Raw genomic sequence first — 27,273 nt, forward strand, 5'->3', positions numbered from 1 at the left:
ATCAGGACGTCTTTTGTATCAAGACCAGCGCCAATCACAGCGCAGGTTTGAATCGCAGTGGCGCGGGATTCACTTCACTTAGTCATCAAGAAATTACGCATCACTCTTTACAGCATAGATATAGTGTCATTACATGCTGCGAAAAGTGTTAAAATATCAATTTATTTTCAAGTATTTTTGCTGCTGTTTAAGAGGAAAGTGTTCGTGTTGTATCAGTTTTATCTCTGTTTGAATTCCACTGCGCAGGTGTCATCGGGGCTCGGAGCTGTCTTGTGCAGCCAGCTGGCGTGGAAACAAGAACAAGTGGGTTGGGCTGTCAAAATAAAGGACGACGATCGACTCAAATGCCAATTTTCAGTTACCAAGTAGTTGCGAAAGGAACAATTTCTCACCAAGTTTTCAACTTCCGTCGCAGTCGGCCGTGATTTTGTGGGTGAAGTGGGCACCTCGACGAGGAGCAGCACAAAATGAGCAGCTGGTTGGAAAACTCTGTGAATTTTGTCCTGAAAAAGCTCGTGAGCTTGGAAGTTCCTCCCAACAAGGTAGTGGAAGTCAAAGCCCAAGAGTTCAGCTCAAGGTTCGTCCGGAAGAGAGAAGAGTCTCTGGTTTTGTACGGTCCAACCGAGACCAGAAGAGACACTGACACCAAATATGAAATCGTCCTCAACGTACCTTTCAGGGACGAGGCCTACAGGTTTTATTCAGAAATTTGCTTCTTTTCCTTGTGCTGACTAAGCTGTGAATTTCCAGCCTCTACCGTTCAGAAAATCTCAGGGAAGCCGAGGAGAGATTTGAGACCTTCAAATTCACCATTCCTGCTGTCACCGAAATTTCTCCTGATGTAAGATGAATTTAGAAATTATATTTGCTCATAAAAGGATGGGAAAATATCTACTACACACTAGAGATCCCAGAAATGAGATTTTTGCAAAAAAAATCAGGGTAGGGTTTAATTAAATTTTATTACGATTTTGCGGTCGTTTGAGTGAAATATTCAAATTATTGTGATTCTCAAAAAATTAACGAATTATCACGTCAGCGCCATTTATTCAATAATATTTTGAAATATGTCCTTGTTAACTCATATGCTTCCTAATATAAATTTTCAAACCAATACTATTAGAATTTTTCAACGATGACGCAAGTGGTTTGAAATGTGACCATAATTTTGTTATCTGATGAGAATGGCGTGGTGCTAGTTCTGGTCAAGGTCAACAGATTTTTTTCCTCGGATGATTGTTTAGGATCATTGAAGAGCATCCTGCTTTTTATCTCGCCAAAATTTCGAGGTGCCCTTGCAATTGAACGCCGCTTTGTTACGCATTGTTGTCATTCATGCTTTGTGTTTTGATTGAAATAAATTTTTCAAGCATGAATGTGTGGCTGATTTTATCTACAACCACAATTGAACATTGAGAGAATCTTTAAATAAGAAAAAAATGATCAGGTTAATTCTTGTGTTTCAGCTATGCAACACATCAGACATGCAAAAAGTCTGTGACACATTGGTCGAACACAAAGGCTGGTCGGTGGGACACTTGGTGGCCAATTTGGGAGTCGTCGAAAGCGTGCAAAAACCAATTGTTCTAAGGTATTATTTCACTCTCTTGTTACAACTCAAGTGTTCTAACCAATTTATTTCCCTTAAAGTTGCATGAACTTAGTGGAACCTACCTCAGGCCGATTGCCATTGCACGTCGCATTGGAAACCGGAAATAAGAAGCTGATTCAGGCGTTTGTGACCAATGGAGCGAACCTGAACGCCAAAGACTGGGAGGGAAACACCTGCTACCACTATGCTGCCACCACCTCTCAGGAAGTCATTCAGGTTAGAGCTGGTTTTCACTTTTAGTTTCACGACGGTTACACTAAATTCGAATCTTTTATGAAAATTGCACAAATTTAAAGGAATGTTTTTAATTTGTTCCATTGCTATGTTATTTTCTTTAGTGTTTTTGATATGGTTCAACTGCAAGAGAGATAAATATAATTTTCTCTTTTAAAAACACTTAAATGTGATAGTAAATATCTTAAACCTTTTTTTCTCTGACGTAATTTCATGGAAGCATCAGAGTCAAATTTATTGTATTTTTCAGTTATTACTGCAACTAAGCTGTAATTAAGGCTGTGAATTTTAGTGTGTAAAAAATTTTTCTGCAACCTTTTAATTGTCATGGGACCATCATCAATAATGCAATTTTTAAACATTTAATTCGTGCTTCAAATCCTCATGCACAGCTAAAACCGTTTAAATCGACTTAAATCTAGGCTTTCCGTTTTTTTCTAGTTTGTTTGTAATTTATAATTAAAAACCCTGGCTCTTGTCTGTAATTTGAAAAATGTTCTCCAACGAGATTAATTTTCTAAGAAAATGATACCTTGTACCAAAATGATAAAAAATGACGTTTAATTTCTTGCATAAGTAGAGAATGGAATCTTTATTACACACCAAAGGTGTACAACAGACAAAGACATAATAAGGAAATCACAGTTCATTGCTCGTTTTTTCTTTGGTGGCTTGACACAGTGTTAAATTTAGTGAATCTTGTGGCAAGCGTGTCTATCAACAAAAAAGGCTCCCTTCCAATTTTGGTTGACCATAGCAGGAGTGACTAAAAACTCCGGGTTGATCTCAGAGGCCTTAAATAATTCCTGGTTACCCATGAATTTTTTAAACGAATCAGACTCCGGCAATGAATGCTAGCAATTCTCTTACAAAAAATTTAGTGTCTGCTAATTTGTATGTCAGCCTGGATTTCATTCAGAGGATTCTAAATTGTTTGAGTCACAGATTTAAAAATTGGCAAATCGCATGTATTCCATAGCTCGCGATCAGAGCTGTTGCTAGATAGAAAAGTTTTAAAGAAGTTGCGCAAGTAATTAAAGCAATTTTTGTTTTTCCCTGGAATTAAAATTAAAAATGCCATTTTTTCTGCCTTCAATTTCGCCACAATTCTCTGTCGACCCTCAATTCAAGTCGGAAATAACTAACAAAGTTATTAAAAATATAAAAGCACAAAGGTTTCCTGCAAAATACGGTAAAAAATTGAATAATTTGATCTTTATTTTCAAGTTTTGCGTGTTTTGCAACCCTGCTAACAGCATTATTCAAATTAAATAATTTTTGTCATATTCATTTTTTCCAAAAACAGTACCTGCAATCGGTACTGAAAGACCAACCCGAGCTGCTAGACGAAACAAACAAGGACGGCCTGACCCCGCTGCACTTGGCCTGCCTGGAAGACAAACCGCCGTGCGTGGAAGCCCTTCTGCTGGCCGGCGCGAACGCAAACATTCCCTCAGGCGGTGCCGCACCCAAAGAGCCAAAGGAGCCGCCCGCGAAACAGTTCCAGCGCGGCCTGGTGGCGGAGTACCTGCAGAGAAATCCGAACAAACTTATTTATCAGGTAAATATCGGCCAGGGTGCGACGAGGGGCATGTTTGCGTGTTGTCTCCTTTCACGTGGCATGGTTTTTTGGTGTTGGATACAAATTTAAAGAATTTTTGTTTGTGCTAGCGAAAAAAATACCCAGACGAGGTAAGCCTCTTTCCTACATTTTGCGGCTTGTTTCTGTTCAGTTTAAAAATACATGATGTTCGTTGACCCTGTTCAGTTTAACGGTTTTTATTTGTGTGGCTCTTTGATCTTTGTGCACTTGAAGAGAGTTTGCACTCACTGCGTTTGATTGTTCTTTGCAGGATATGAAATTTGGAGGCACACCCTTGCATTGGGCTGGCTCAAGAGAGGTGATCGAGACTCTCACTGATATGGGATGTGATGTCAATGCAACAAACTTCTCTCAAAGGACGCCACTTCATGTCATGGTAAGTGCGATTTTGGTTTTGTGCTGACCTGGGCTTTTGAATTTCCTTCCTTGCTTGAGTATTTTTAATAGAATACAAGCCTTCAAATACTAAACCGATTTTTAATTGTGTGTGTGAGTGAAATTACTACCGTAAAATTTAATAAATTTCTTTTGGCTATCTTCTATGGTTGATTACATTACCATAATTATGTCTCTTCTGCCTTTGACTGGATGTCGAACTTGAATAATTTGTTGTACTCGCGTTTTTCCAAATTTTTCCTCTGCTGCATCCCAGAGAAGATTTCATTCACCTATCAGTGAAATATGCTTTTACCCTAAAAAGCCAAATCCTGGAAAATGCTTGTTGCCTATGCTTGAACTGATCCCTCAGGGGTTAAATCCAAAATGATCCATTTTAAATTTTTGAGAAAAGTGGCTGCAAAATTAGTTTCAAATGGTGAGGACTTTCTTCTTACTTGAAATCCTATTATATTTAACAACAATGAGTTTTCTTAAAAGGTTTAATGCGCTGTTGGACTGATCTTGACGAGAGGAATCAAAATCTGCCAAGAAAATGTGGTCAAGCGTTGTAAATTTTGGAGACAATTTGGAAAAATTTGAATTTTTACTGTAGCAAGGTCCTTTTTGATTGTTGAAAATTGTAGAACAAATCAACTGCCTATTGCATCCAACAATACAAATAATTTTCAACTATTGTCGTATTGTGGTACCGCATAAAAATTCAAATCGTCTGAATTCCACGGCGCAATTTATTGTTAAATGTTAACTTTTAATGAATGAATGAATATTTCCGTCTTTGAAAATAAAAAATTCTTAATTACACAAACTCTACAGGCATCAAAAGGAAAACTAGATTGTGTCGTATCATTGCTCAGCTGCGGTGCCAACGTAGAACTGCGTGATCTCCAAGGTGATACTCCTCTACATTTGGCTGCCCGAGAGAAAAGCATCTCAGTTGTTCAGGCCCTCGTGTGCTACGAAGCCCCTCTCGACATTCTGTATGACATAAACACCGCAACTACAATAAAATTTACTAAACTTATTACCATGTTAGGAACAACAAAGGATACTCACCAAGGCACGAGGTTGCCAGTTCCGAGGACGAGAACATGCCCCAGAGGCTGTGGGCACTGCACGCGTGCGGCGCCAAGAGGTGTGCGCCGGACACCTTTGGCTGTCGAGAAGGCTGCATATCTGGTGGGACTGTTGATGGCGTGGGTCCCAAAGATCCCACAATCGTTCTTCCCGCTCAGATAGGCAGAAATATCATTGAGAAACTTCTTAACGAAGCCACTTTGAATGCAAAAGGTAAGCATACTTTATTTTAGGGCCTGTTTTTTAATTCGGAAAAATAATTAATTTATTTTTAAAAAGAAATTAGAGCAAAAGGCACAAGTTGGAAGACAGTTGTGGCAAAATCAATGAAATTCACGCCAGTTTTCAATTTACTCATAGATTATGGGAAAATTCTTTTAAATTTTTATATTTTATATAGTTTAGGGGGATTTTTTTTAAAAGTAATTAATCTTAAATTGTGTATTAAATTTATTTTGTAAAGTCTGACTAAATAATCACCAAAATCAAGATCATCGTTCAAGGTATAATGTCTTAATAACTCGTATTGTGAAAATTTTAGGAGTTTTTCGTAACTTTAAAAGCCATTGCTATTTTTTAATAAACCCGAAGACTTTCAAAAGGAGACTTAGGTCATTTCTGAACTTATTTCAAAATTTAAAATTTGTTTTTGCTCTTGTTTTCGAGAAACTCCACTTTGAAACTAATAAAAATTTATTGATTTTCGATTGCTTGAACTATTGTGATCACCAACCCCTGGGTTCTTGAAAAAATTGTAAGACTTGAGCTTCTCTTATGAACTTTTAAAGTTTAGAACGGGCTCTTTCCTCATTACTTGTGTATTTTTTTAATCCAGCACAATGGCTATAAAATGATCTCTGATTTTAAAACATTTTCCAATTAATTTATAAGCGGCACTATTTTTAAATAGTCAAATCAAACTAACTTAAATTTAACCATATTTCTTTCAGAGGACGGAATAAGACTACTAGCCCTGGATGGTGGTGGTATCAGGGGTCTGGTTTTAGTCCAAGTTTTGCTCGCGATTGAGAAGGCTCTGAACGGCGTTCCACTAACTCACGTTTTCGATTGGATGGCAGGAACGAGCACAGGAGGAATCTTGGTCCTTGGAATGGCAACTGGTAAATAATATTATAAACCTGTTTTAACAACAAAAATCTAAAATTCAATTTTTTATTCCACAGGGAAGACTTTGGTCGAGTGTCAAGGTGTTTATCTGAGGCTGAAGGAGCAAGTTTTTCGGGGAAAGAGGCCGTATAATAGTGAGCCTCTGGAGAAGATGCTGCAGGGAGCACTCGGCGAGAACACTGTCATGACTGATATTAAAAATCCAAAAATTATCATCACCGGTCTGCTGGCCGACCGGAAGCCGCCAGACATGCACATTTTCCGCAACTACGACAGCGCCTTGGACGTCCTCTACGGCTCTGAATTCTATCCTGTTCCTCTCCCCGCCCAACCTAAAGAATTCCACGCGCCACCCTCTCCTAAAAGTCAGAAGCTGTGGGAAGCTGGCAGAGCTACGGGCGCTGCTCCTTCTTATTTTAGGCGAGTTAAAACTAAAATTATGCAATCAGAAGTTATTTTTCCTTTAAAAAGTGTCCTTTTCAATTGAACTACATACAAATCAATAAGATATAAAATCATTAAGTCTTATTGGTAAATAATTTCTCAAACTGTACAGGATTTTTACCACCCTGACCCTGCCAGCTCAAAAATTAGTATTTTTAATATCCATTAAACACCTACTGGAGAAAAAATATTCTTTATTCATCTGTGACGCTTGTTCATATAAATTTGTAGGGCATACGGTTGTTTCCTCGATGGAGGCTTAATTGCCAACAACCCTACCATGGATGCCATGACTGAAATCCACGAACTAAATTTGGCCCTGAAAGCTGTCGGCCGTGAAAGTGAAGTAAAGCCCTTGTCATTAGTCGTGTCTATTGGCACTGGTGAAATACCTCTTTCCAAGGTAAAGGATTTTCAATTACAACACAGGATTAGTATTTATTAATTTTTTTTTCTTTGCAGATGGCTGATTTTGATGTTTTTCGGCCGGAGAGCGTTTTAGATACTTTTCGGCTGGCAAGAGGCCTCTCAACGCTAGGCACTCTCCTTGTTGATCAGGTATTTACAATTTTGACTCCTTTTTTCCATTACCCTTAGTGATGCAATTGGGTAAACTCTACCGTTTTAATCTCGTGCTGGGAAATTTGAGGAAAATCAGATTTTCCTAGTTAATAGATTGTTCCCTCAGATCAACAAGAGATAATAATCTCACAATTGAGAAAAACAACAGGGTTTCCATTCAATTCTACGAATATTTTCCAAAAAGAGTCTTCTGCGAAATTACATCAGCGGTTTGTTAAATCAACTGTAAGTTGAAGCAATGGCAAAATTGGCCAACATGTAACTGTGTAAAATAATTAATTTATCATTCATTTTTTATAAAATTCTTTCCTATCGCTCCCACTCTTCCAATTTTCAAAGTCGCGAACGGAAAATTATTTAAAATCGTGAAAGGTTGGCTTCTTTGGGTAGATTTGAGCTATCAAGAGGTTGTTAATTTTATACAAAAAAATTTTTACACAATTTTGTGTCAGTCAATTTTGCCATTGCTTTATCTTACAATTGGTTTGTAACAACTTTTCTAATTATTCATATTTCAAATTTCAATGGTTCGCAAAAAACTGCATTTTTCCGGAAAAGCCCACTGCATTGCAAAATACTGTTATTTGCGGGGTTTTCCGAATCACATGCATTTTAATTGAAGTTAAAAAAATTGTCATGATGGATGACCAAAAATAGGGATTTTAACAAAATCAGTTTAAATGCCACTGGTTTAACCAAAAGAGTTACATTTTTAACAGTTAATCGTGATTTATCACAGTTTCTGATTTTTTGGCGCGAAATGTGACCTTTGTAGGGTTAAATTCAGAAAAATACAGAAAACCCAAAACTGTTTTTTTCCTGCTGTTCTTTTTTGCGCAAAAAACAGTGGTGCAAAATTGGCTAACCCAGCGTCTTTCTGGTTTGTTTTGATTGCGATAAAAAAATTAATAAATCCCTTCATGTCACAATAATTATTTTTAAATAAATTCAAAATGGTTTTGAGCTTCTTTTCAAGTGCTGCTCCACATTTTGAATGGACACTGGAATTTTGCTAAAAAAATATCATAGAAGCCTTGTTGTTTTCCTTCTCTTGAAAATAATGAAAAATTTTGCCAAGAACTATTAATTATCTTTTTGTGCAGGCAACTTTAGCAACTGGCAGAGTTATCGACAGGACGCGCTCGTGGTGCACTTCGCTGGGGGTGCCATTTTTCCGCTTCTCCCCACAGATGTCAGAGGAGGTATGTTCCTATTCGATTCGCTCTCACGTGTTCAGAGACTTGAACTCTGGGTTTGCACGTTTCAGATTGAAATGGACGAGAGAGACGACGCCAAGCTGGTCAACATGTTGTGGGAGGCGCGGGCGTTCATGCACAAACAAGCCGAGCCTCTTGCCAACCTGGCCAAGTTGCTTCTGAAGGAGCGAAAACCTAATGTTAATTGAGCATGTTGTCTAAATGTTGGATCAAGTCTTTTTAGATGATTATAAAAATGAATATTCTATATATTTGCCGTTGGTGTCGTGGAGACAATATCAACTTGGGTGTTTATCAGAGGTGTTAAGGGAGTTTTTACACAGCTTGTTCGATCGACCACCCTGTTCTGTATGCAGCCCACGCAGCCGTTTTGCACTGAAGCAAATATTTTCTCTACACATTTGAATCTTAGTTTAGTGCGTCAGTGATATTTTTGTGCGACCCTGACACTAAAATAGAAGCTTCACACAAACAGTAGCTATTTCCTCATTTTGCCAATATTTTTGTCATTGATTTGATTTATACACAGATTCCTTTATGCAACAGTAATTTATTTATTATTTTGTATATTTGCTAGATTTAATTTTTTTACTGTTTGCGTCTGCCATTGACTTGTTCCCAAGATTTACATTGCGGGTTCATTGCAAAATGTGATCTAGAGCCATCGAATCGGCTGCAAAATTCTGTTGATTCCTCTTTTGTATCGGACCATTCATATTAGTAAATAATAATGTAAAATCATTAAATATGAAATGCAATAAAATATATCTCAATTACTATACAAAACACTTTGTCAATTTTCTTTTTTAACACTGATTTGTGTTTTCATATTGGCATTGAAATTTAGCACACCAAAATTAGCACTTCTTGCTAATTAGTAAGACAACACACAACTCGTTATTCGCACTGCTAAACTTCGTACCTGTTAAGCTCAAATAGATATATTGAATTAAGATGAACAAAGCTTTAATTCAGGAAAAATTAGCTGCTGGATAGTTATAAGCGTGATGAAATATATATTAAGCTGGATAAAAACATGAGCTTTTAGGAAGGAAATTTTTTTATTTTTCATCATCTATCGACTAATTTGAAAAAACACAAAATAAGATGGTTAAATTGTTAACACTTTCGAAATTTCCCATGACGACATCAGAATGAAAAAGTGAAGCTATATAAAATCTTGAAGCAGCAATATTATTAGATTTCATAATTCGTCACTTTAGCAATTCAGTATAAAAACGTTACGCCGCGACTTATACGCAACCAAGTAAGACAAAATTAAAAAGCGTTTTTAGTAAGAAGAAAACATCGGACATTCCTCATTGGAAGTAGACGTCTTTTTATTCGCGCCATGCCTTTTTTTGGCTGTGAACTGCAACTACAGCTCAATTTAATAATACAATAGACACTAAATTTATCTAAAAGATTTTATGATTTTTCCTATTCTGTAATTGATGTTGCGTTTTTGCGTAAATTGTATATTGCATGAATCAATTTCGTTTCTACGTTGACGAGATAGATACAAATAAAATAAAATACATTTAACGAGAAATGACCATTTTTTACTTGCATGAATGAGTCCTTAAAAAAAATTAGATGCCCTTTTGAACTTAAAAAATCAAGTTAAAACTGGCCAAAGAAACTTAATTATTCTGTTAAAAAAGTGTTAGCTAACCATCAGATATATTAATATATTTTCAAATGGGTTTGCAACTTTTTTCTCAGCAGTATTATATATTACACACATATTTGCGTACCTAGCAAAAATTTAAAACGGTTAAATTCCCTGCAAAGTGGATCAAAAGTGAGATAAAATTTCTTTGAGGCCGGTGTTTAAAAATTCCAAGCAGATCTGAAAAGGCATGCAGGCAAAAACAGCAGCAGCTCATTTAGATGATGTGTGGGGTGTGGGTAAATTTTTCCTTACTTATTGTCACTTTGAGGTTGACTTTCAATATCATCAGGGTTTTTTTTTAAAAATTAACATTTCTTAAGTTCTTCAAAATTCAACAACCTTAAACCCGTATAATTAAAAAAAATATTGAGAATATTTTATTTGAAAATGTAGATTGAATTCACAGGCTGAAACAACTTAATGCGAGTCGGGGATAAAGCGGATGGAGAGAGAGAGAGAGAGCTAGCCGCGCGGGACGACATGCAGTTTTTGGGGAGGGCTGTCACGTACGCGATCAGAGCTTTGCTGTATAGTGTTAGCTGCAGGGCTCAGCTGCAAAAGCGATCTGCGAATTAACCCCGGCCAGATCAATACACACACACACTACATGCGTGTGCGAGTGAGTCGGCCGATTCGATTCCATTCGCAGATTTGTTCATCCCCGGCACCAGCAGCAGCAGCGGCGGCGGCAACGGCAGCACCAAAAGGCCGTTCAGTCAAAGCTCCCGCACGCACATTTATCAGGACGCGCACTTAACGCGGATTTCTTTCATCTCCGGGCCGAAACGCGAGTCGACCGAGCGGAAAATTGAGTGTGTGTATCGCTGCTTTTCCAATGGGGTTGCTGGAAATTTGAACTTCATTTCAAAGCTGTTAAATGATCTTCCTAAAAAATACCAAACATTATGCAAGGAGAGGTTTTATTTTCTATTTTTAAATTGCGTCTGTGCAAACTTAAAAAAAGTAATATTAAAAATGATTTGTAATGAAATAATTATGTTATTTTAATCAATTTTGTGTCAATTATTCAACATTTTTTAATTTTAATGAGAATTCGAAAGCCAAAAGAATTTAATGAAATTTAAATTGCTTGGGATAATTTTTCACGGGGGGAATATTACACTTTTAAAGAGAAAATTTGAGTTTTGAGCCTGAAGTAAATTATTTGCCGCTGCTTTTTGCCGAGAGACCATGTTTTCCCTCGCGTGACGTCTTTTCTTTCCCATCACTTTTCTCTTTCCCTCATCCGGTCTCTCTTTCTCTTCTCTTCTCCGGGGGTGGACGTAACCAAATTAAATGATTGGCAGCACACAATAGGAAAAGCAGCTATTGGCGTCACAAAAGCTTGCTGACACAGGAGCAAAAGCGGCAGCGGCAGAAAGGTCCGGGCTGCATGCCTCGCTGCACAAAAAGCCAGCAGACAGAGTCAATCAATTTTATTTATCATCACCGCCGGCAATATATAATGCACTCACTGTGCCGTGATAATGCACACAAAGTGTACACTGCGCCTGCCAATGAGCAATTAGCGTCAGTGAAAATATTCAGTATTACATTTTAAAATCAATCAAAACCATTTGGCGTGAAAATGTCGAAATATTTTATCCACCGCGCAAATAGTTTAAAATAAAATAAATAAAGTAAAATCCTGAGAGGAAAATATAAAATACCACATTCCCATCAGCTATTATTAATGAAAACGTCCGAATTTCCTCATTATTCAGCAGCAATCGAAAAGAGGAAACAAGTGAAAAAATCGTGTCAACCCCGTCACTTCCTGTCCCTCACAAAAATTCACAATATTAATTTTTACCTCTTTAAGTTCTATATATTATCTTAAAACAATTTTTGTTAAGATTTGAAATGGATAAAATAATAAAATTGAAGTGTCAAGAAACTGTTTATTGCATGCTTCTTGATTTCCACAGCACCCCCATTGGTCAATTATTGTTCTTCGTCTAGATTTAGCAAGGTCGTATAGTCAAGTGTGTCACTTCAAGTGGAAGATCAGTTGACCTGGCTGGTCTGTCTAGCTGACCATAGCTGTTTAACTTTAGGACGTGCGTGTGTATTTTGTAAAGGCGTGAACTCCATCTCCTTTGACACCCTTGTGCTTGCAAGAGAGAAAAGCAGAGCCTAGACTCTTGCACCGTTAGGAAAGCAATGAGGGCGAGGACCTTTTCGGACTTCTCTATAATATGATGCTTTGACTCTATTAACAATCAAGGTAGATGACAATTTCTAACGGGTTGTGTGAATTTGGTTTGAGTTTAAAATCGATTTCAGGGTATTTTAGAAGGCAGATTATTTATTTGTGTCGTAAATTTCGAATTTAATATATTATTGTAATTTTTTGTTTGGCTTCTTCTAATTAATAATAATTTCTGTACAATGCGAAAAACTGGTTAATTATACAGATCAAAAGTGTATAGTAAAGAAAAGTTAACAGCAAGCATGAGAACATTTCATTGCCTCATTTAATAATTCAAAATATCTCAGTTTATTCATATCATTATTTTATTTTTGATAATTATAGCTTACAAAGAAGATTTTTTTACCAGGCATACGCCATATATTTATGAAGCATTTATTATATTTAATTAATTAATTAATTTATATGTTGACAAGGAAACACTTCTCGATTCAAGCATGAAACACTTAAATTTCTTCTATCCAACTGACGGTATTTATCATTTATCAATTGAAAGGAAACTATTCTTGTAGACAAATCTAATATCTCTATGTCTCACAATTTTCATTTAATTAACTCTCGCCAAAGTAAAACAACATAATATTTGTGATTTGAATAGCAGATCGAATTATAAATTCCTTTTTATAGCAAAGAAAGCTTAATAGCAAACAATGCATGAATAATCAGACTTGGAGCCTGAATGCTTTTTGAGCCTTTTACCAAAAGTTCAAAATTACAAGGGCACAAAAGAGGAAAAATCAAGTTTCTGCAAAAAACAATCATGAACGATGGAATCGACAGGCTTGTGGAACTATTAGGAAAGTCGTAAAAATACACAATTATTTGCCTCAGAGTCCCTACTTTAAAATCCTTGTTGCCAATATATGAATCAATCAATAAAAATTAAAATAAAGCCAAAATTATTATAGGTTAATTTTTGATATTTCTGAAAAGGTTAGCATGCTATTCAAATGGGGATGAAGATTTTCTACTTGCAATCTTATAAATTTTCACAACAAAGAGTTTCCCAAAAAATTTCATGCACGCATCGTTGGATTGATCTCAAAGAGAGAAAACTGCAATCTTCCTATAGAGAATATGGTCAAGCGCTGTAAATTTTGGATAAAATTGGCAAACTTTGAATTTGAATTGAGTGTTCCATACACAGGGCTGGGCATGGGTATTAAGCGGTATTTTGCGGACCTGGTTTTATGCAGCTAGTTTCTCCCGCATTTTTGGTGCCCATGAAAAATTACATTTAAAATGTCCAAAAAAACTCAAAAACACATGAGTCAACAAAAAGTAATAATGAAAGTCAAAAGAATTAATAAAGTTAAAATTATTAATAAAGTAATAAAGGTTAATAATCATAACCAAAAACCCCTTTCCTCTCTATATAGGGCATTAAATCAATACTTTTACCATGAGGTGCAAAAAACCGCACAAAACTGGTAAATACCGCAAAAAACACTGCACTGCAAGTTTGGGAATCTCCCCGGGAGATTCCCAAACTTGCCTTGTCCATACATAATTAAGATTTCAATTGGATCAACTGCCCATTATATCCAACAGTTCTAATTATTTTCAATTCTCGCCCTGTATCAATCCACTTTAATTATGTGACAAAACCTTGGCTCTAGTTGAATGCAAATTAAAAACTGATATATGGGTGCATATATGTGTTGCGTTGCTCGTTACTCGTTATGCAATTTTCCCCGGACAAACCAGCGTTCGCAATGCATTCTATAGTATATGTGTATAGAAAGGTGCGCGGTGCACGTGAAACAAAAGTGCGACAAGCGAGGTGGACGGGACGCGGGACGGACGGGTGAGCAAGCGAGATTTCACGTTCGTCCGACCATCATCTCGTCATGATATCAATTTTCCGCGCTCGTGATTTCCACGAGAGTTGCTCGGCTTGTCATCAAATGAACACATTTCCCTTTGTGCTCAAAGGGCTGCACGCGAGGCGCGCGCGCTCTTTTTGCTATATACTGTGTATCCATATATAAAATATTGTCCGGCTCACTCGGCGTGCAAATTTATATAATGTGCCGCAGCAGCACGCTTGCTTTTTCCTCAATTTGAAAAAGAAAGAGCGCGCGCGCGCGCGTGTGTGTGTGTGTGTGTGTGTGCTCAGTTATTTTGACCGCGGCGGATTTGCAACCCCTTCGCACGCGCTGATCAATTAGTGCTGCTCGCCTGGCCGCGCGCACGCCTCTCGCTCGCTGATCATTCTGCGAAGCGTGCATGCTCGACCTAATATCTGACCTGCCGCCGCTCGACTGCGACAAATTCGGCCGCACACAAGTCACGCACCCCCGCCTCCCAGGCCTTTTTTATTGAGGGATAAAAACAGGATTTTCGCCGGTCGTTTCTTTTGCTTTTTATTCAGGAAAGAAAATTTTCCCTTTATTTAATTTGGCATGTGTATTCAAAAGAAGATTTTAAATTAACAAACAGACGAGCAGGTTTAGTTGATATTTTACGTTAACTTTGTAAACAAATAAAATGAACTGAATTGGTTGTTTATGGATATAAAAAAAACTAAAATAAACGAATGGCTAGACTGTGCATGGAAATTAATACAGATTATTTAGTCGTGTATTACTGATATTTTTTTACAGAAAAATTAAATAGCACGATCTCGCAGAGCTAAAAGGCCGTTGTTATAATTTTAAATTTCACACATCTCAAATGTGAAAAGGACGAGAAAAACATTGTAAATTTTATGGACAGTTAAATATTCTTTCATTTTTACAAAAAGGTCTTTCTATATTTTGATAAAATCTATAAAAATTTAGAGTTTCCAAGCATAGAATTTTACTGAGAACCATCAAACTAATTGTAGGGGATTTTATTGACGTTTAAGTGACGATTGTGGTATTCTTTTTATTGTATTTAAAATTGCCTCAATATAAATAAGCTTTTTATAATGCCAGGATAGCAATTATAATTATTTATGTAATTAGTGCAGTGCCTCTTGCGAGGAAATTTTTCTGTAGCGAGAAGGTGGACAGAACAAAGGGCATCCTTTCTCTTTGAAAGAAAAAAAACTGCTGTGCAGAGCGGCGTGCAGGAGTGGCCGAGAGCGCAGGACCGACTTGAAAAATTAAATCTGCTTGCGAGTGACGCTTTGTTTTTGCTCGGGCGGTAACTTTTCTTTGTGTGCCCGCCGAGTCAACTCGACGTTAAGTTAAGACTTCCCACTGTCAGCAGTTGTTGTCGGAGGCAAACTTTAAGTGAATTACCGGCGGCACACAGAGCAGGCGGAGTCCGAGCCGAGCGGAGCACACATCCTCGCTCGCTCTCTCACAAAGCACCCACCGTGCTTGCTACAAGCGAATCTCATTTAATTACTCTATAATGTTGTTATAGGCGGCCCCGGAGACACACGGAGCGTGCGGGGAGCGACACAACCTCGCTCTCGGGTCAGCTCTCCACTCTGGCTATTAACAAGGCTGGTGTGTGCGAGTTTTGTGGTCCGAGAGCCACTCGTCGCATCTTGCATGCCCATTTTTTGGATAAAATTTCAATCAATCGACGAAGCGAAACGATTAATCATTCGATAGGAGGGCATATCAATAAATTAAACTTAAATTTAAACACATGAAAAAGAAAGCTAGGAATTATATATTTTTTAAAGTTAATGGCACCAGCCAGAGAAACATAATTTTGTTAATTTTGTACTACATTTGAATCTGAATTAATTAAATTAATAAATACAGTAATTTTTTTGTGCTAAGACTTAAATTAAATTTTAATAAGCAAAATTAAATACTAAGAAACTAAGAATATAGTATTAAATACTCTGCATGTGCATCATGTTTGCTCTGCTAAGCGGAGAAGGGCTCGTGTGTCATATGGCGCTCTGCTGCTGCTGGTGACAAAGCAAAGCGTTGAGCAACTCCGACTTCCGAGGGTGCATTCATTACCGTTGCCTCTGCACACATCCAATTAGCATAACAGCAGACGAGCGCAGAAACGCATCCCGCTTTTACTGTCTCTGCCCTAATGACGCGAGTTCTGAAACTCTTGTGGATGACTATGACGTGTTATGGTGCACTCGATATTTACAACAAATGGATAAAATTTAAAATAGGTTTAGTTTTAGGAGGGTGGAGGCTGATGATGATAATGCCATCCAATATATAGGTGTTTTTTAAATTTTGTAAATACATAATATTATGAGACTTGGATTACGTCAAAGCCAAAATTAATTCAAACATTATAGAACGTGAGATTTAGAGAAATTCGGCTTAAAATCCTTGAAGCCAAAATTGACCTGTAAAATTTTGAGAAAAATGAGTGCAAAGCCGCTTTTCAAATGGTAAGGACTGTCTCCCTACTTGAAATCTGATTTTATTTCAAAACAAAGAGTTGTTTCATACACTGTTGAATATAGATCTTGACGAGATTAATCGAAATCGACCAATAAAATGTGGTCAAACTCTAAAAATTTAGGAGAAAATTAGAAAATCTTAATTTTAATTGTAGCAAGGTCCTTTTTTGATTGTTGCAAATTGTAAATAACAAAATGTTTTTCAATGAACTGATTATTGCATCAAACAATTTTCAATTGTCACCCTGTATCCATCCAATTTAACTGAATTTCATTTGAATTTTAGACTACAAAAAAGTAATCTCGAAAATCCAACAGAACTGGGACCAAGTAACAGTGATATGTCAGAAGTTTCCGAATTAATCGAAATGACTCTTTCACTTGATTTCGCGATCTATCCAATGGTGTGCGAATTATGACGTTAATTTACCTTCTAAATAAATAAATCACGATTTTCAGTTGGGAGACAATAATACTCGCCTACATGACAATATTTCTCATAACTGATCATCTTAAAATCTACAATGTGCCGATAAAAAGCCTTTTGCTACAGGAGAAATTAAAATTTGTTTATATTTTCTCGAAAATTTACTGTGCCTGACCACTTTTGGGGAAGACAATCTGATTTTAATTAAATTTAGATTTCAAGTAGGGAGACAGCAGCATGGGAATTTATTTCCCTGCTATACCTATAGGTAAAATTTGTCTTCAACTCAAGGATCCGTATATATTCATTGAAAATAAGGATTTTTCAGGGATTTGCAACATCAATCCTTCTAACACAAACAAAATGAAATTTTCAGATAAAGATAGCAGCGAACGAAAACATCGAGTCTGCGTAGGCTGCAATAAAATGTCGCAACGGTGGTGGAGCAGACAGAAATCATTAGCGGGGGCTGCGTTGTTGCGACTATTACTACATACATGCAGGCGCGGCATCACGTGGTGAGGAATGTGATGTTATTATTGATAATAAATTACCATTGTGCGCCAGACATGTGCGTCAAAGAGAGCGAGAGAGAGGCAGCAGGCGCCGCGTAGGGGGTTGTTATGGGCTGGTTCGCGGGGTTGTTTGCTCGCCATGAACACACACACACACACACACAGAGGCACGCACGCACAGAGTGCAGAGAATGGATGTCAAAACAACCTGAGTGGGAGCAACGGGAGTTGTCAAAAGTAATCTACGAGCCCGACAGGAGGGTTGTTCCACCTCCTGCGTGGGCATTCTCTCTCTCTCTCTCTCTCTCTCTCTCTCTCTCTCTCTCTCTCTCGCATTCGATCAGAGACGCCGCACCTTATCAACTCCTTCCACATACATATATTCGCTGAGCCGAGCGCCTTTTCCTCCTCGCTCTGCGTCTTGACGAACTTTTGGCAGGTGAATGAAAAAGGGAGAAAGCGACTTTTTCCCCATCCGCCTGCTGCGTTTGCCTAAACCAATTTGCTAGACAAAATAGAAAGGGACGCATGTAAAAAGAAAAGTTTTTGACGCAAGAGTTTGGAAGAGCGGTTTTGGTTCATTAGTTCCTCTTTCCCAAGTATCCAAATGCGAGAACGGATGTAAGAGGAAAAAAATCACCCATTTACAAATTTTTACAAATCTTTAAAACTCGTTTTACTTCCGGTTTCATATTTTTTAATGACAATTTTAGTTATGAACTATGTTAGGCTGTTTTTTTAATTCCGACTGTTAGAATCCAAAATTGGTGTTGACAATCAAGGCAAAAATGGAGCAAATTGATTCACCTTTACGTTTATAAATATTAAAAAAATGGTTCTGGGTGCTCAATTGGTTTAAAATTTTTGTGTAGACCTAGGTCGAGGTCAAGGACCAACGCTGATTATTTATTTTTAAAGAGAAAATAATAACCTCGAGTGTCGATATTTTAAAATTAAGAGAAAATAATGCTTGCACCCAAGTTTCATGCCAAATTTAACAATTTTTAGGGTTTTAGCCACTTTAAACGGTTGTTAAAAATGTATATATTGCATGGTTCGTGCTCGTTGGATTAACCACGTGAAGATTTGAAGCTTAAAATAAATAGTCCATCATCAAAAATTAACAGCTCTTAATTTGCCCTCTTTGCAATGATAATTTTTACTCACTAAATAAGAACTTTAAAACTATGGAATTAACGCACATAAACAGAAGATTTTTCGTTTTACAAAAAAGCTTAAGTGGCTAGTGGTGTAAAACGAGATCCAGAATTTTCCCAATATTAACTACGTCTTTCGAAATTTGGAAAAAATGTAAATACGTTGAGCATCACGTAGCTCTGCGGTAAATATGACATTGATTTGATTTTTTTATCAACACTTTTTAATGCTCATTTTCCTGTTTGTTTCTAGCACTCCTGTAGTCTTAATAAAATACGAGTCACGACCAGTTAAGATAAGACGATTAGATTTGACGCTGAGTATACTGCCATCAAAGATTTGACATCAAAATAATCTATGGCCGTAAAAAGAAAGGTTCCAATCACATAAATCGTTGTGTTTAGTACTGATTATTTCATCTTTATATCGATCGTTTCCCATTTTTATAGACAATTATGGATTAAGATGGCAAATTGTTTGAATTTTTAATGCTGATCATAACAAAAAAGAATAAAAATAATTGATCTTTAAAGATTAATTTTTCGATGATCATTCAAAAGAGCAGTAACATTTATTATAAGAGGTAATTTCATTGAAAATGAAATTTAATAAATTTACCTACCAAAACAGTAAAGGGCAAGATCGTGTAGATTAATTTTTGTCCTCCTAGAAATACACTTAAAAAATCCGCGAAGTTTTAATTTTCTTATTCAACGTCCCAAAAAAATAAATATCATTTATTTGAATGATGCATTCTGTGGCGTTTTAACCGCAGCAGAGCAAAAAAGGGACTCTTCTGCTCTCTTTCTCCCCTTTGCGAGTTGATGGAGGCGAATTTTGCATATTTACGAGCGCGGCCGGGCTTTGGGGTGCAGGCAGGCAGGCAGGCAGGCAGGCAACGCGCATGCAGCAGCGCGGCGTATTCTGCGCTCGTCTCGCGCGCGCAGTGATGGATGTTGTCGCGATTTTGATGGGCCACCGCCCGGCGGCGCACGCTAGAAAGCGGCCCGCATTATTTGACGCCGCGCCGGGGGCTCAGATGTGCAGAATAAAACACTTGCCGCATAAAATAGAGCCCTCGGTCGTCGGCGTCGTCGTTGCGTTTGTGCCGCCGCTGCGAGCGAACGGGGCGAGCGGGCGAGGGAGGTGAGCGAGTGTATAATTGCAGGGGCAGCCAACCGGCGGGCGCGCTCCGCGAATAACTCAGCAGCCCCGACGCCAGCCAGCCTTTTAGCCTCCAACATTTAACTTTTATTGCGCCCCGGCACGCGCCAAATCACCCTCGACGCCATCTTTGCAGCAGTTCTTGCTCTCTTTTTTTTCCTCCGTTGCTCCCTATTTAGTTTGAAAGCAACACGGTTTCTCAGTGTGTTCAGCCTACCATATGAATATGTACACATGGTCCTTTAAATAAACAAATATTGGACGTAAATCATCACTGATTAATTAAAATAGAGCTGTACAGAAAAATTGAGAAGAATATTTTTTTTTAATTTTACTCGTAATATTCTTTAAAAATTAAAAAGGGCTCAAATTTTCCGAGGTTACCGTGCAAATAAAAGCTGCAAGGACTGTCTTTTTACTGGAAATCATGGTTTTATTTCGCCAGGAGGGAAATTTTGCTCATAATCCGCACACCCTGACCGCATTTAATATAAAATAGAGTACGACGAGAGAAAATAAAAAAAATCAATGCCTTTGAAAATTTTGCACTTTTGACTAGAGCAATAATTAGTACATAGTTCATTGAGGTTCTTGTTAGTGAAATTTAGCAGCAATTTTTAACTCTAAAATTTGCAATAATTAAATCTGGGTAGTGGAGCAGTTGTTGAAGATTTTGCCACATTTCTAAAAAAATTAAACGATAATTTCCAGTGATTTTTTTTTGCTTAATTTCAATCCCACTCTTCACGATCTATCCAATAGTGTGCGAATTGTGAGCTAAATAATCTCCTTTCTAGCGAATAAAATCATGATTTCCAATAAGGAGACAGTGACCGCTGCACGATTATAGCATGCAAACTTTTGAGCCGAAAATCTGAACGGCAACCAGGGCAATTTTCGGCTTTTTCCTCATTTTTAGATTATATTTTAAGTAAAGGTAAAAAGTGTTTTTTCACAAGTTTTTACTTAAAAAATATTCTTCGTTAGAATTACGTTAGTAGAAAACAGGATAATACGTATTATAACAAAAATTCATTTTTTATTGTTGGGTTTGCTGTTTTGTTTGTCAATGTTACTTTAATGGAACGATTGAAAAATCAACAATTAGTTCTAGACAAATTTTCGTTACCCAGTATTTTTTGCTTTCCTTCCTAAGTAGGTGGTTTGTTTGAAATATAGAAAAGGATTAAGAAATTCAGAGGATTTTTCAATTTAAATTTAAATTTTCAGGTTGAAAATTCAGCAAACATTCATTTTTAAGAGGATTTTTCTTAACATTGGTGCTAATTTTGAGGGAAATTAAGGCAAACCTCTTTTTCTTAAGAAATTGATACTTGGGCATAAATGCTGGACTTTAGCGGGAATTTTGAAATCTCTTTATTAAATTAACGAATTATTATCAAAATTTTCGAGTTGATGCTCCAGCAGATAAATTTTAACAATATTCACGGGAACAGACGTTGAATCAACATTTAATTAATTGTATTTCTGCGGTGCTTTGGTACTTGAAATGATAGTAAATCTTTATTATTATCACTTTAATAAGAAGAAAAAAATTGAGATTTGAAATGAAAAGCTCACGTGATCTTAAGGATTTAGATAAGATTAGAGAGCCAGTTTTGCATCATCAATTTGTTTCATCAAAATTGTTGAACAATCATAAGCAATATGTATCAATATCCATGAGCAACGGTACGAATCCTGTGCAACTTCTTGAAATGTCTGCCAAAATGACGACGAATGATCAAGACTTTTTTTGGGAAAGACATGGAGATATCGTGAGGGACCAATTGGAACTGTACACGAGAAGCTTATATTATGACTGCACATTCCGGATCGGAGACACCAACCCACAGGTATAAATGTAGAAATTAACTCTTTGTATTTAATTCACCGAAAAATGTAGATCTTCAAATGCCACAAAGTCATCCTTGCTAGAGCCAGCGGGTTTTTCGCTAACTTACTTTATGGGACGTTCAAGGAGACAAATTTGGATAAAGATGATCCGATGGAACATTATGGAAATGTTGGTCCTGAAGCTTTTGATTTGGCCATGAGGTAAGTTAAAAGTATTCCTGTCTGTTGATATTGCATCATTAATGAGTAATCTTTAGGTTTATTTATGGAAACGAGGCTGACTTCAAGACAGTGGAATTGGCATCTGAAGTCTACGTTCTTGCCCATTCGTGGGCCATGGAAAGCTTGATGACTGCCTCCGCAGAGTTCTTTAAAAACGTGGAGCCAAAAGACATCTTGATCCTCTATGATATGCACAAATTCCTGAACAATGACACCGTTAGTTGGGAATATTACAAGGTGAAGAATTTAGGGTTTCAAACAATGATTCCTGTATAAAGAAAAGATTTTAATATAAGTTATTAATATTTGTTTTCTTGCGCAGATCCTAAAGGGAAACACAAGTGAAGTATTCAATTCCCACCACTGGATTAAAGCAACGCCATCGACGATCTTGGAAATTTGCGAGATGAAGAAACTGAAAATCAAATCAGAAGGGGAGATTTTCCGTGCACTGCTGAAATGGGGCGAAGAAAACTGCACTAATGCAGACAAATCAGACATGCGAGAGAAGATCGACAGCGCGCTGAAGCTCGTACATTTCAGAGCAATGTCAGCTGAGGAGTTTTCAGAGCTCAGTTTGACGACGAAAGTGCTTACTGTGGAAGAAAAGCTGCAGATCCTTCTCAGCATTTCACTCGGCAAATCTGAATTAATGCCCACACATTTTTCAATGAAAAACCAGTTTCGTGGTTGGGATTCCGTGGTAAGGTTGACTAATTTTCTTGTCACGTCAGACATGTCTGTCAAGTTTGACTCTCCGATATCCAATTTCAAATTTCGGATTCAAAGCAGTGTAGACAAAATTTACCTCAGCAGCTTCAGTCTAATATGCCTGACAGACCTCAACGAGGGCTTGAAAGCCGAATTGCAGTGCTTGCTTTGGAGCTCTTGTCCAGACGAGCCTCTGGCTACTGTAAAAGTCAAGCGAGATATTGATTCGAGCAACAACAATGAAATTTTTCTACCTCGACCTATGGTTTTGCAAAACGGGATATTTTACAATCTCACGATTCGATATTTGCACACCGACGCGCTGAAAACCAAGAAACTGGAGTACCCCCAGTTCCTTGCGTGGAATTTGTTCGGTAATACTGTTAAACTGCACCGAGCACCTGAATTGATTTCACACAATGATATTCGATCGATGCAATTCCATAGGATGATAATTGATACTCCACCAAAGTAGTGGGATTAATGTAGTCAAAGTTTGTATAGTCATCTAGAAAATAATACAAATTTTGATATTTTTATAATTTGGATCAAATATTTTAAATAATTATGTTGCTGATATTGTCTAAATAATTTTCCAAACAATTTGATAATAAACTAGTACTCGTATCCCAGTCTAGCTCATGGATAAGGGTCGAAACTAGTTAAGCAGGTAGAAATATGGACAAATAAAACACTTTTACTACACACCGAGGAAGCTGAATTTAATTTCAACACAAAAGGTGATTGTATTAGCCTTGTAATAGGCTTTGATTGCACGGAACCTAATTATTGTGCCTAGTGAAAAATTTTACAATTTTATTTTTAATAATTTATAATTCCGATAATTTCATACAAAAAATGAATTAATGAATTATATAAAAAATTAAATATTATCATATATTGTAATTTTTTTAGCAATCATTTCGCAAAATCCATTGTCAAAACGATATGCAAACACTGTAAATCGACACCTGAGTTGTAAACGTTGGAGGAAACATTTTATGCATTCCGCACCGGTTAGGTGTTCGACAAAAAGCCAAACTCCCGAATAATCAAGGGGCGTGCGGGCTTAAAGCGGCAGCAACGAACGAGTTTTTAGAGCGAGAAGAGAGAGAGAGAGAGAGAGAGAGAGAGAGAGAGAGAGAGAGAGAGAGAGCGCGGCGGGCTCTCTCATCTTCATTTCAAGAAAGGTTAAAAGGGGTTTTTCACAAATTCACTAAAAACTTTACTTGAAAAATTATATTCTCCGTTAAGATAACAATAGTAGAGAACAGGATAATATGTCTTGAATATTATGACCAAAATTCATTGATTGTTGAGTTTGTTGTTTTTTTTGCAATGCCACTTTAATGGAACAATTGAAACATCAACAATAGGTAAACAAAATTTCGTTACCCAGTATTTTTTACTTTACTTACTTAAGATTTTTTTGGAAAATATCACAAAATATTAAGAAATTTAGAGGCTATTCAAATTAAATAAAATTTTCGGGTTTGAAATTCATTTTAATAGGATTTTTGTAATGCAACCATTGATGATAATTTTGGAGGGTAATTAAGGTAAATATCTTTCTCTTAGAAATTGTCACATGGGCTTCAGTGGGAATTAAGAAAACTTTATATTTAATAAACTGATTGCTATCAAAAATTTCAAGGTTGAATGCACCAGCAGATAATTTTAAAATTGCTGACAGGCACAGACATTGAATCAACATTTAATTGTATTTCTGCGGTGCTTTGGTACTTGGTAAAAGATATAAATTTTTATTTCTATCACTTCGTGGCACCTTCTCGCCACTACTGTCCTAATAGTTTGCACTAAACACGCAACGCCAGTTGGTAGTATAAAGGTGTGCGACAAGCAGTGCACCCTTCACCCTTACTGCACCTTTAGCCTCGCACGACAGCAGTCGCAACACAATGCTCTCTCTCCGGCTAGGATGAGTTTTCGTGTGAGAATATTCTATAAACTTTGATCTCGAATTTATCAGACCAGCACTACATACTAGGGGTGCCAGACTTCCAAAGCTAAAACCCGGAGATTTTGGACTCGAAAACCCGGAGATCCATATACTCCCGTGTTAAAATTTTCGGTCCCAAATCCGGAGATCTCCGGTCGAAACCCGGAGAGTGGCAGCCCTACTACATACGGGGTAAGCTGTAATAATTATTTATGTTCGAATGTAATGTTTTCATTGTTATAATTATTTATTGAAATATTGTGATTTTAATTATTCATGTAATTTCACAGTCTAAACTTTACTTCATCAAACCACGAGACTTAATAAATAAGACGAGTTTCAATACCAAAAGACGCATTTCTCTGTCACGGCTCCTCGTACCCACAACTTCAATAAGAAAAGCTCACGTGATCTTACGATTAGATAAGATTACAAAGCCAGTTTCGCTTAATCTATTTTTCACCTCAGTTGATGAAAAAAAAATCATAAAAGCAATATCACAATCCATTGGCAACAGTGCGATTCGTACAACTTCTTGAAATGTCTGACGAAATGAGGACAAATGATCGAGACAATTTTTGGAAAAGACATGGAGATATCGTGAGAGACGAACTGGAACTGTACACGAGAAGCTTATATTATGACTGCACATTCCGGATTGGAGACACCAACCCACAGGTATAAAAATAAAGTAATTAATTCTGAGCTGTATTTATAATTCACCGAAAAATGTAGATCTTCAAATGCCACAAAGTCATCCTTGCTAGAGCCAGCGGGTTTTTCGCCAACTTACTTTATGGGACGTTCAAGGAGACAAATTTGGATAAAGATGATCCGATGGAACATTATGGAAATGTTCGTCCAGAGGCTTTTGATTTGGCCATGAGGTAAATTAAAAGTATCCCCGCTGTCAAAAAAAATCGTCGTTTTTATGCCTCGACCAGTTTAAGCATGGTCGAGCCTGGTTGAAGCCTGGTTTTAATTATATTCAACATGAAAACAACCTCGGGTGGTCGCATTTTTCAAATATTTAAAAGTATCCCGTCTGTTGATATCGTATCATTAATGAGTAATCTGTAGGTTTATTTATGGAAACGAGACTGACTTCAAGACAGTGGAATTGGCATCTGAAGTCTACGTTCTTGCCCAATCGTGGGCCATGGAAAGCTTGATGACTGCCTCCGCGGAGTTCTTTAAAAACGTGGAGCCAAAAGACGTTTTGATCCTCTATGATATGCACAAATTCCTGAACAATGACACCGTTAATTGGGAATATTACAAGGTGAAGAATTTAGGGTTTCAAACAATGATTCCTGTATAAAGAAAAGATTTTAATATAAGTTATTAATATTTGTTTTCTTGCGCAGATCCTAAAGGGAAACACAAGTGAAGTATTCAATTCCCCCCACTGGATTAAAGCAACGCCATCGACGATCTTGGAAATTTGCGAGATGAAGAAGCTGAAAATCAAATCAGAAGGAGAGATTTTCCGTGCACTGCTGAAATGGGGCGAAGAAAACTGCACTAATGCAGACAAATCAGACATGCGAGAGAAGATCGACAGCGCGCTGAAGCTCGTACATTTCAGAGCAATGTCAGCTGAGGAGTTTTCAGAGCTCAGTTTGACGACGAAAGTGCTTACTGTGGAAGAAAAGCTGCAGATCCTTCTCAGCATTTCACTCGGCAAATCTGAATTAATGCCCACGAATTTTTCGAGGAAAAACCAGTTTCGTGGTTGTGATTCCGCGTTGAATTTGGACCTTAAAACGTTTGTCAATGCCTTGTCAGACATGTCTGTCAAGTTTGACTCTCCGATATCCAATTTCAAATTTCGGATTGAGAGCAATGTAGACAAAATTTACCTCAGCAGCTTCAGTCTATTATGCCTGACGGACCTCAATGATGGTTTGAAAGCCGAATTGCAATGCTTGCTCTGGAGCTCTTGTCCAGACGAGCCTCTGGCTACTGTAAAAGTCAAGCGAGATATTGATTCGAGCAACAACAATGAAATTTTCCTTCCTCGGCCTATGCTCTTGCAAAACGGGATATTTTACAATCTCACGATTCGATATTTGCACACTGATGCTCTGAAGACCAAGAAACTGGATTACTCGCAGACCATCGTGTGGAATTTGTTCGGTAATACTGTTAAACTGCACCGAGCGCCTGAATTGATTACACACAATGATATTCAATCGATGCAATTCCAGAGAATGATAGTTGAGACTCCACCAAAGTAGTGGGATTAGTGTGGTCTAAGTTTTTATATAGTCATTTAAAAAATATTACACATTTTGATCAAATAATTTAAATAATTATGTTGAGCTGAGTGTCTAAATTATTTCCCAAACTAAGACTTTATTGTAGCTCATGGATTAGGGCCAAAATTAGTTGAGCAGGAAATTTCTGTAAAATTAATTCTGGAAAAATAAAGCACACACTACACAACGAGGAAGCAGAATTTAATTTCAACACAAAAATTAATCATCTTAACCCTGAAATAGGCTTTGATTGCACGGAACATAATTCTAATTATCATGCCTTGCAATGAGTTGCATTTTCTGTTACTACAAATTCAAGATTAGTTTTCAATTTTGTTATTTAACAATTTCATGAAAAATTAACCATATTTTTTGGAAAAAAACATTCCAAGTCCAGCCAGTTCAGGACGAATTTTCGGCTGGTGTTCGTTCAGTTGCTGCATTTAACAAAATAAAAGTGCAAAATCATTTTTGTGTTAACAAAAGTAGTTTGCGAA

General features: G+C 37.2%; 3 protein-coding genes across 5 annotated transcripts; all 3 read left to right on the forward strand.

The window, feature by feature from the left end:
• The first annotated feature begins 107 nt into the window (after positions 1-107).
• Positions 108-9,079, forward strand: iPLA2-VIA (calcium-independent phospholipase A2 VIA). Of its 3 annotated transcripts, none has more exons than XM_065478242.1 (16): positions 108-307; positions 359-694; positions 751-841; positions 1,467-1,591; positions 1,651-1,828; positions 3,153-3,407; positions 3,518-3,538; positions 3,700-3,825; positions 4,662-4,825; positions 4,882-5,135; positions 5,873-6,043; positions 6,107-6,470; positions 6,726-6,897; positions 6,957-7,052; positions 8,180-8,278; positions 8,344-9,079. In XM_065478242.1, the coding sequence occupies exons 2-16, from the start codon at positions 468-470 to the stop codon at positions 8,479-8,481; spliced, it is 2,481 nt and encodes an 826-aa protein (XP_065334314.1). In that variant the 5' UTR covers positions 108-307; positions 359-467; the 3' UTR covers positions 8,482-9,079. The 3 variants fall into 3 exon arrangements, with proteins under 3 accessions (XP_065334314.1, XP_065334313.1, XP_065334315.1); XM_065478241.1 differs by having other exon boundaries at positions 108-303; XM_065478243.1 differs by lacking the exon at positions 3,518-3,538 and having other exon boundaries at positions 109-694.
• A 12,363-nt stretch (positions 9,080-21,442) lies between these two features.
• Positions 21,443-23,266, forward strand: LOC135936291 (uncharacterized). The gene is made up of 4 exons (XM_065479052.1): positions 21,443-21,621; positions 21,672-21,823; positions 21,880-22,081; positions 22,167-23,266. The coding sequence occupies exons 1-4, from the start codon at positions 21,448-21,450 to the stop codon at positions 23,028-23,030; spliced, it is 1,392 nt and encodes a 463-aa protein (XP_065335124.1). The 5' UTR covers positions 21,443-21,447; the 3' UTR covers positions 23,031-23,266.
• A 1,745-nt stretch (positions 23,267-25,011) lies between these two features.
• LOC135935928 (BTB/POZ domain-containing protein 2-like) lies at positions 25,012-26,970 on the forward strand. The gene is made up of 4 exons (XM_065478560.1): positions 25,012-25,193; positions 25,251-25,402; positions 25,596-25,797; positions 25,883-26,970. The coding sequence occupies exons 1-4, from the start codon at positions 25,056-25,058 to the stop codon at positions 26,753-26,755; spliced, it is 1,365 nt and encodes a 454-aa protein (XP_065334632.1). The 5' UTR covers positions 25,012-25,055; the 3' UTR covers positions 26,756-26,970.
• Positions 26,971-27,273: the final 303 nt, after the last annotated feature.

The sequence above is a fragment of the Cloeon dipterum genome, chromosome 2, assembly GCF_949628265.1.
Source record: "Cloeon dipterum chromosome 2, ieCloDipt1.1, whole genome shotgun sequence".
Classification (NCBI taxonomy): Eukaryota; Metazoa; Arthropoda; class Insecta; order Ephemeroptera; family Baetidae; genus Cloeon; species Cloeon dipterum.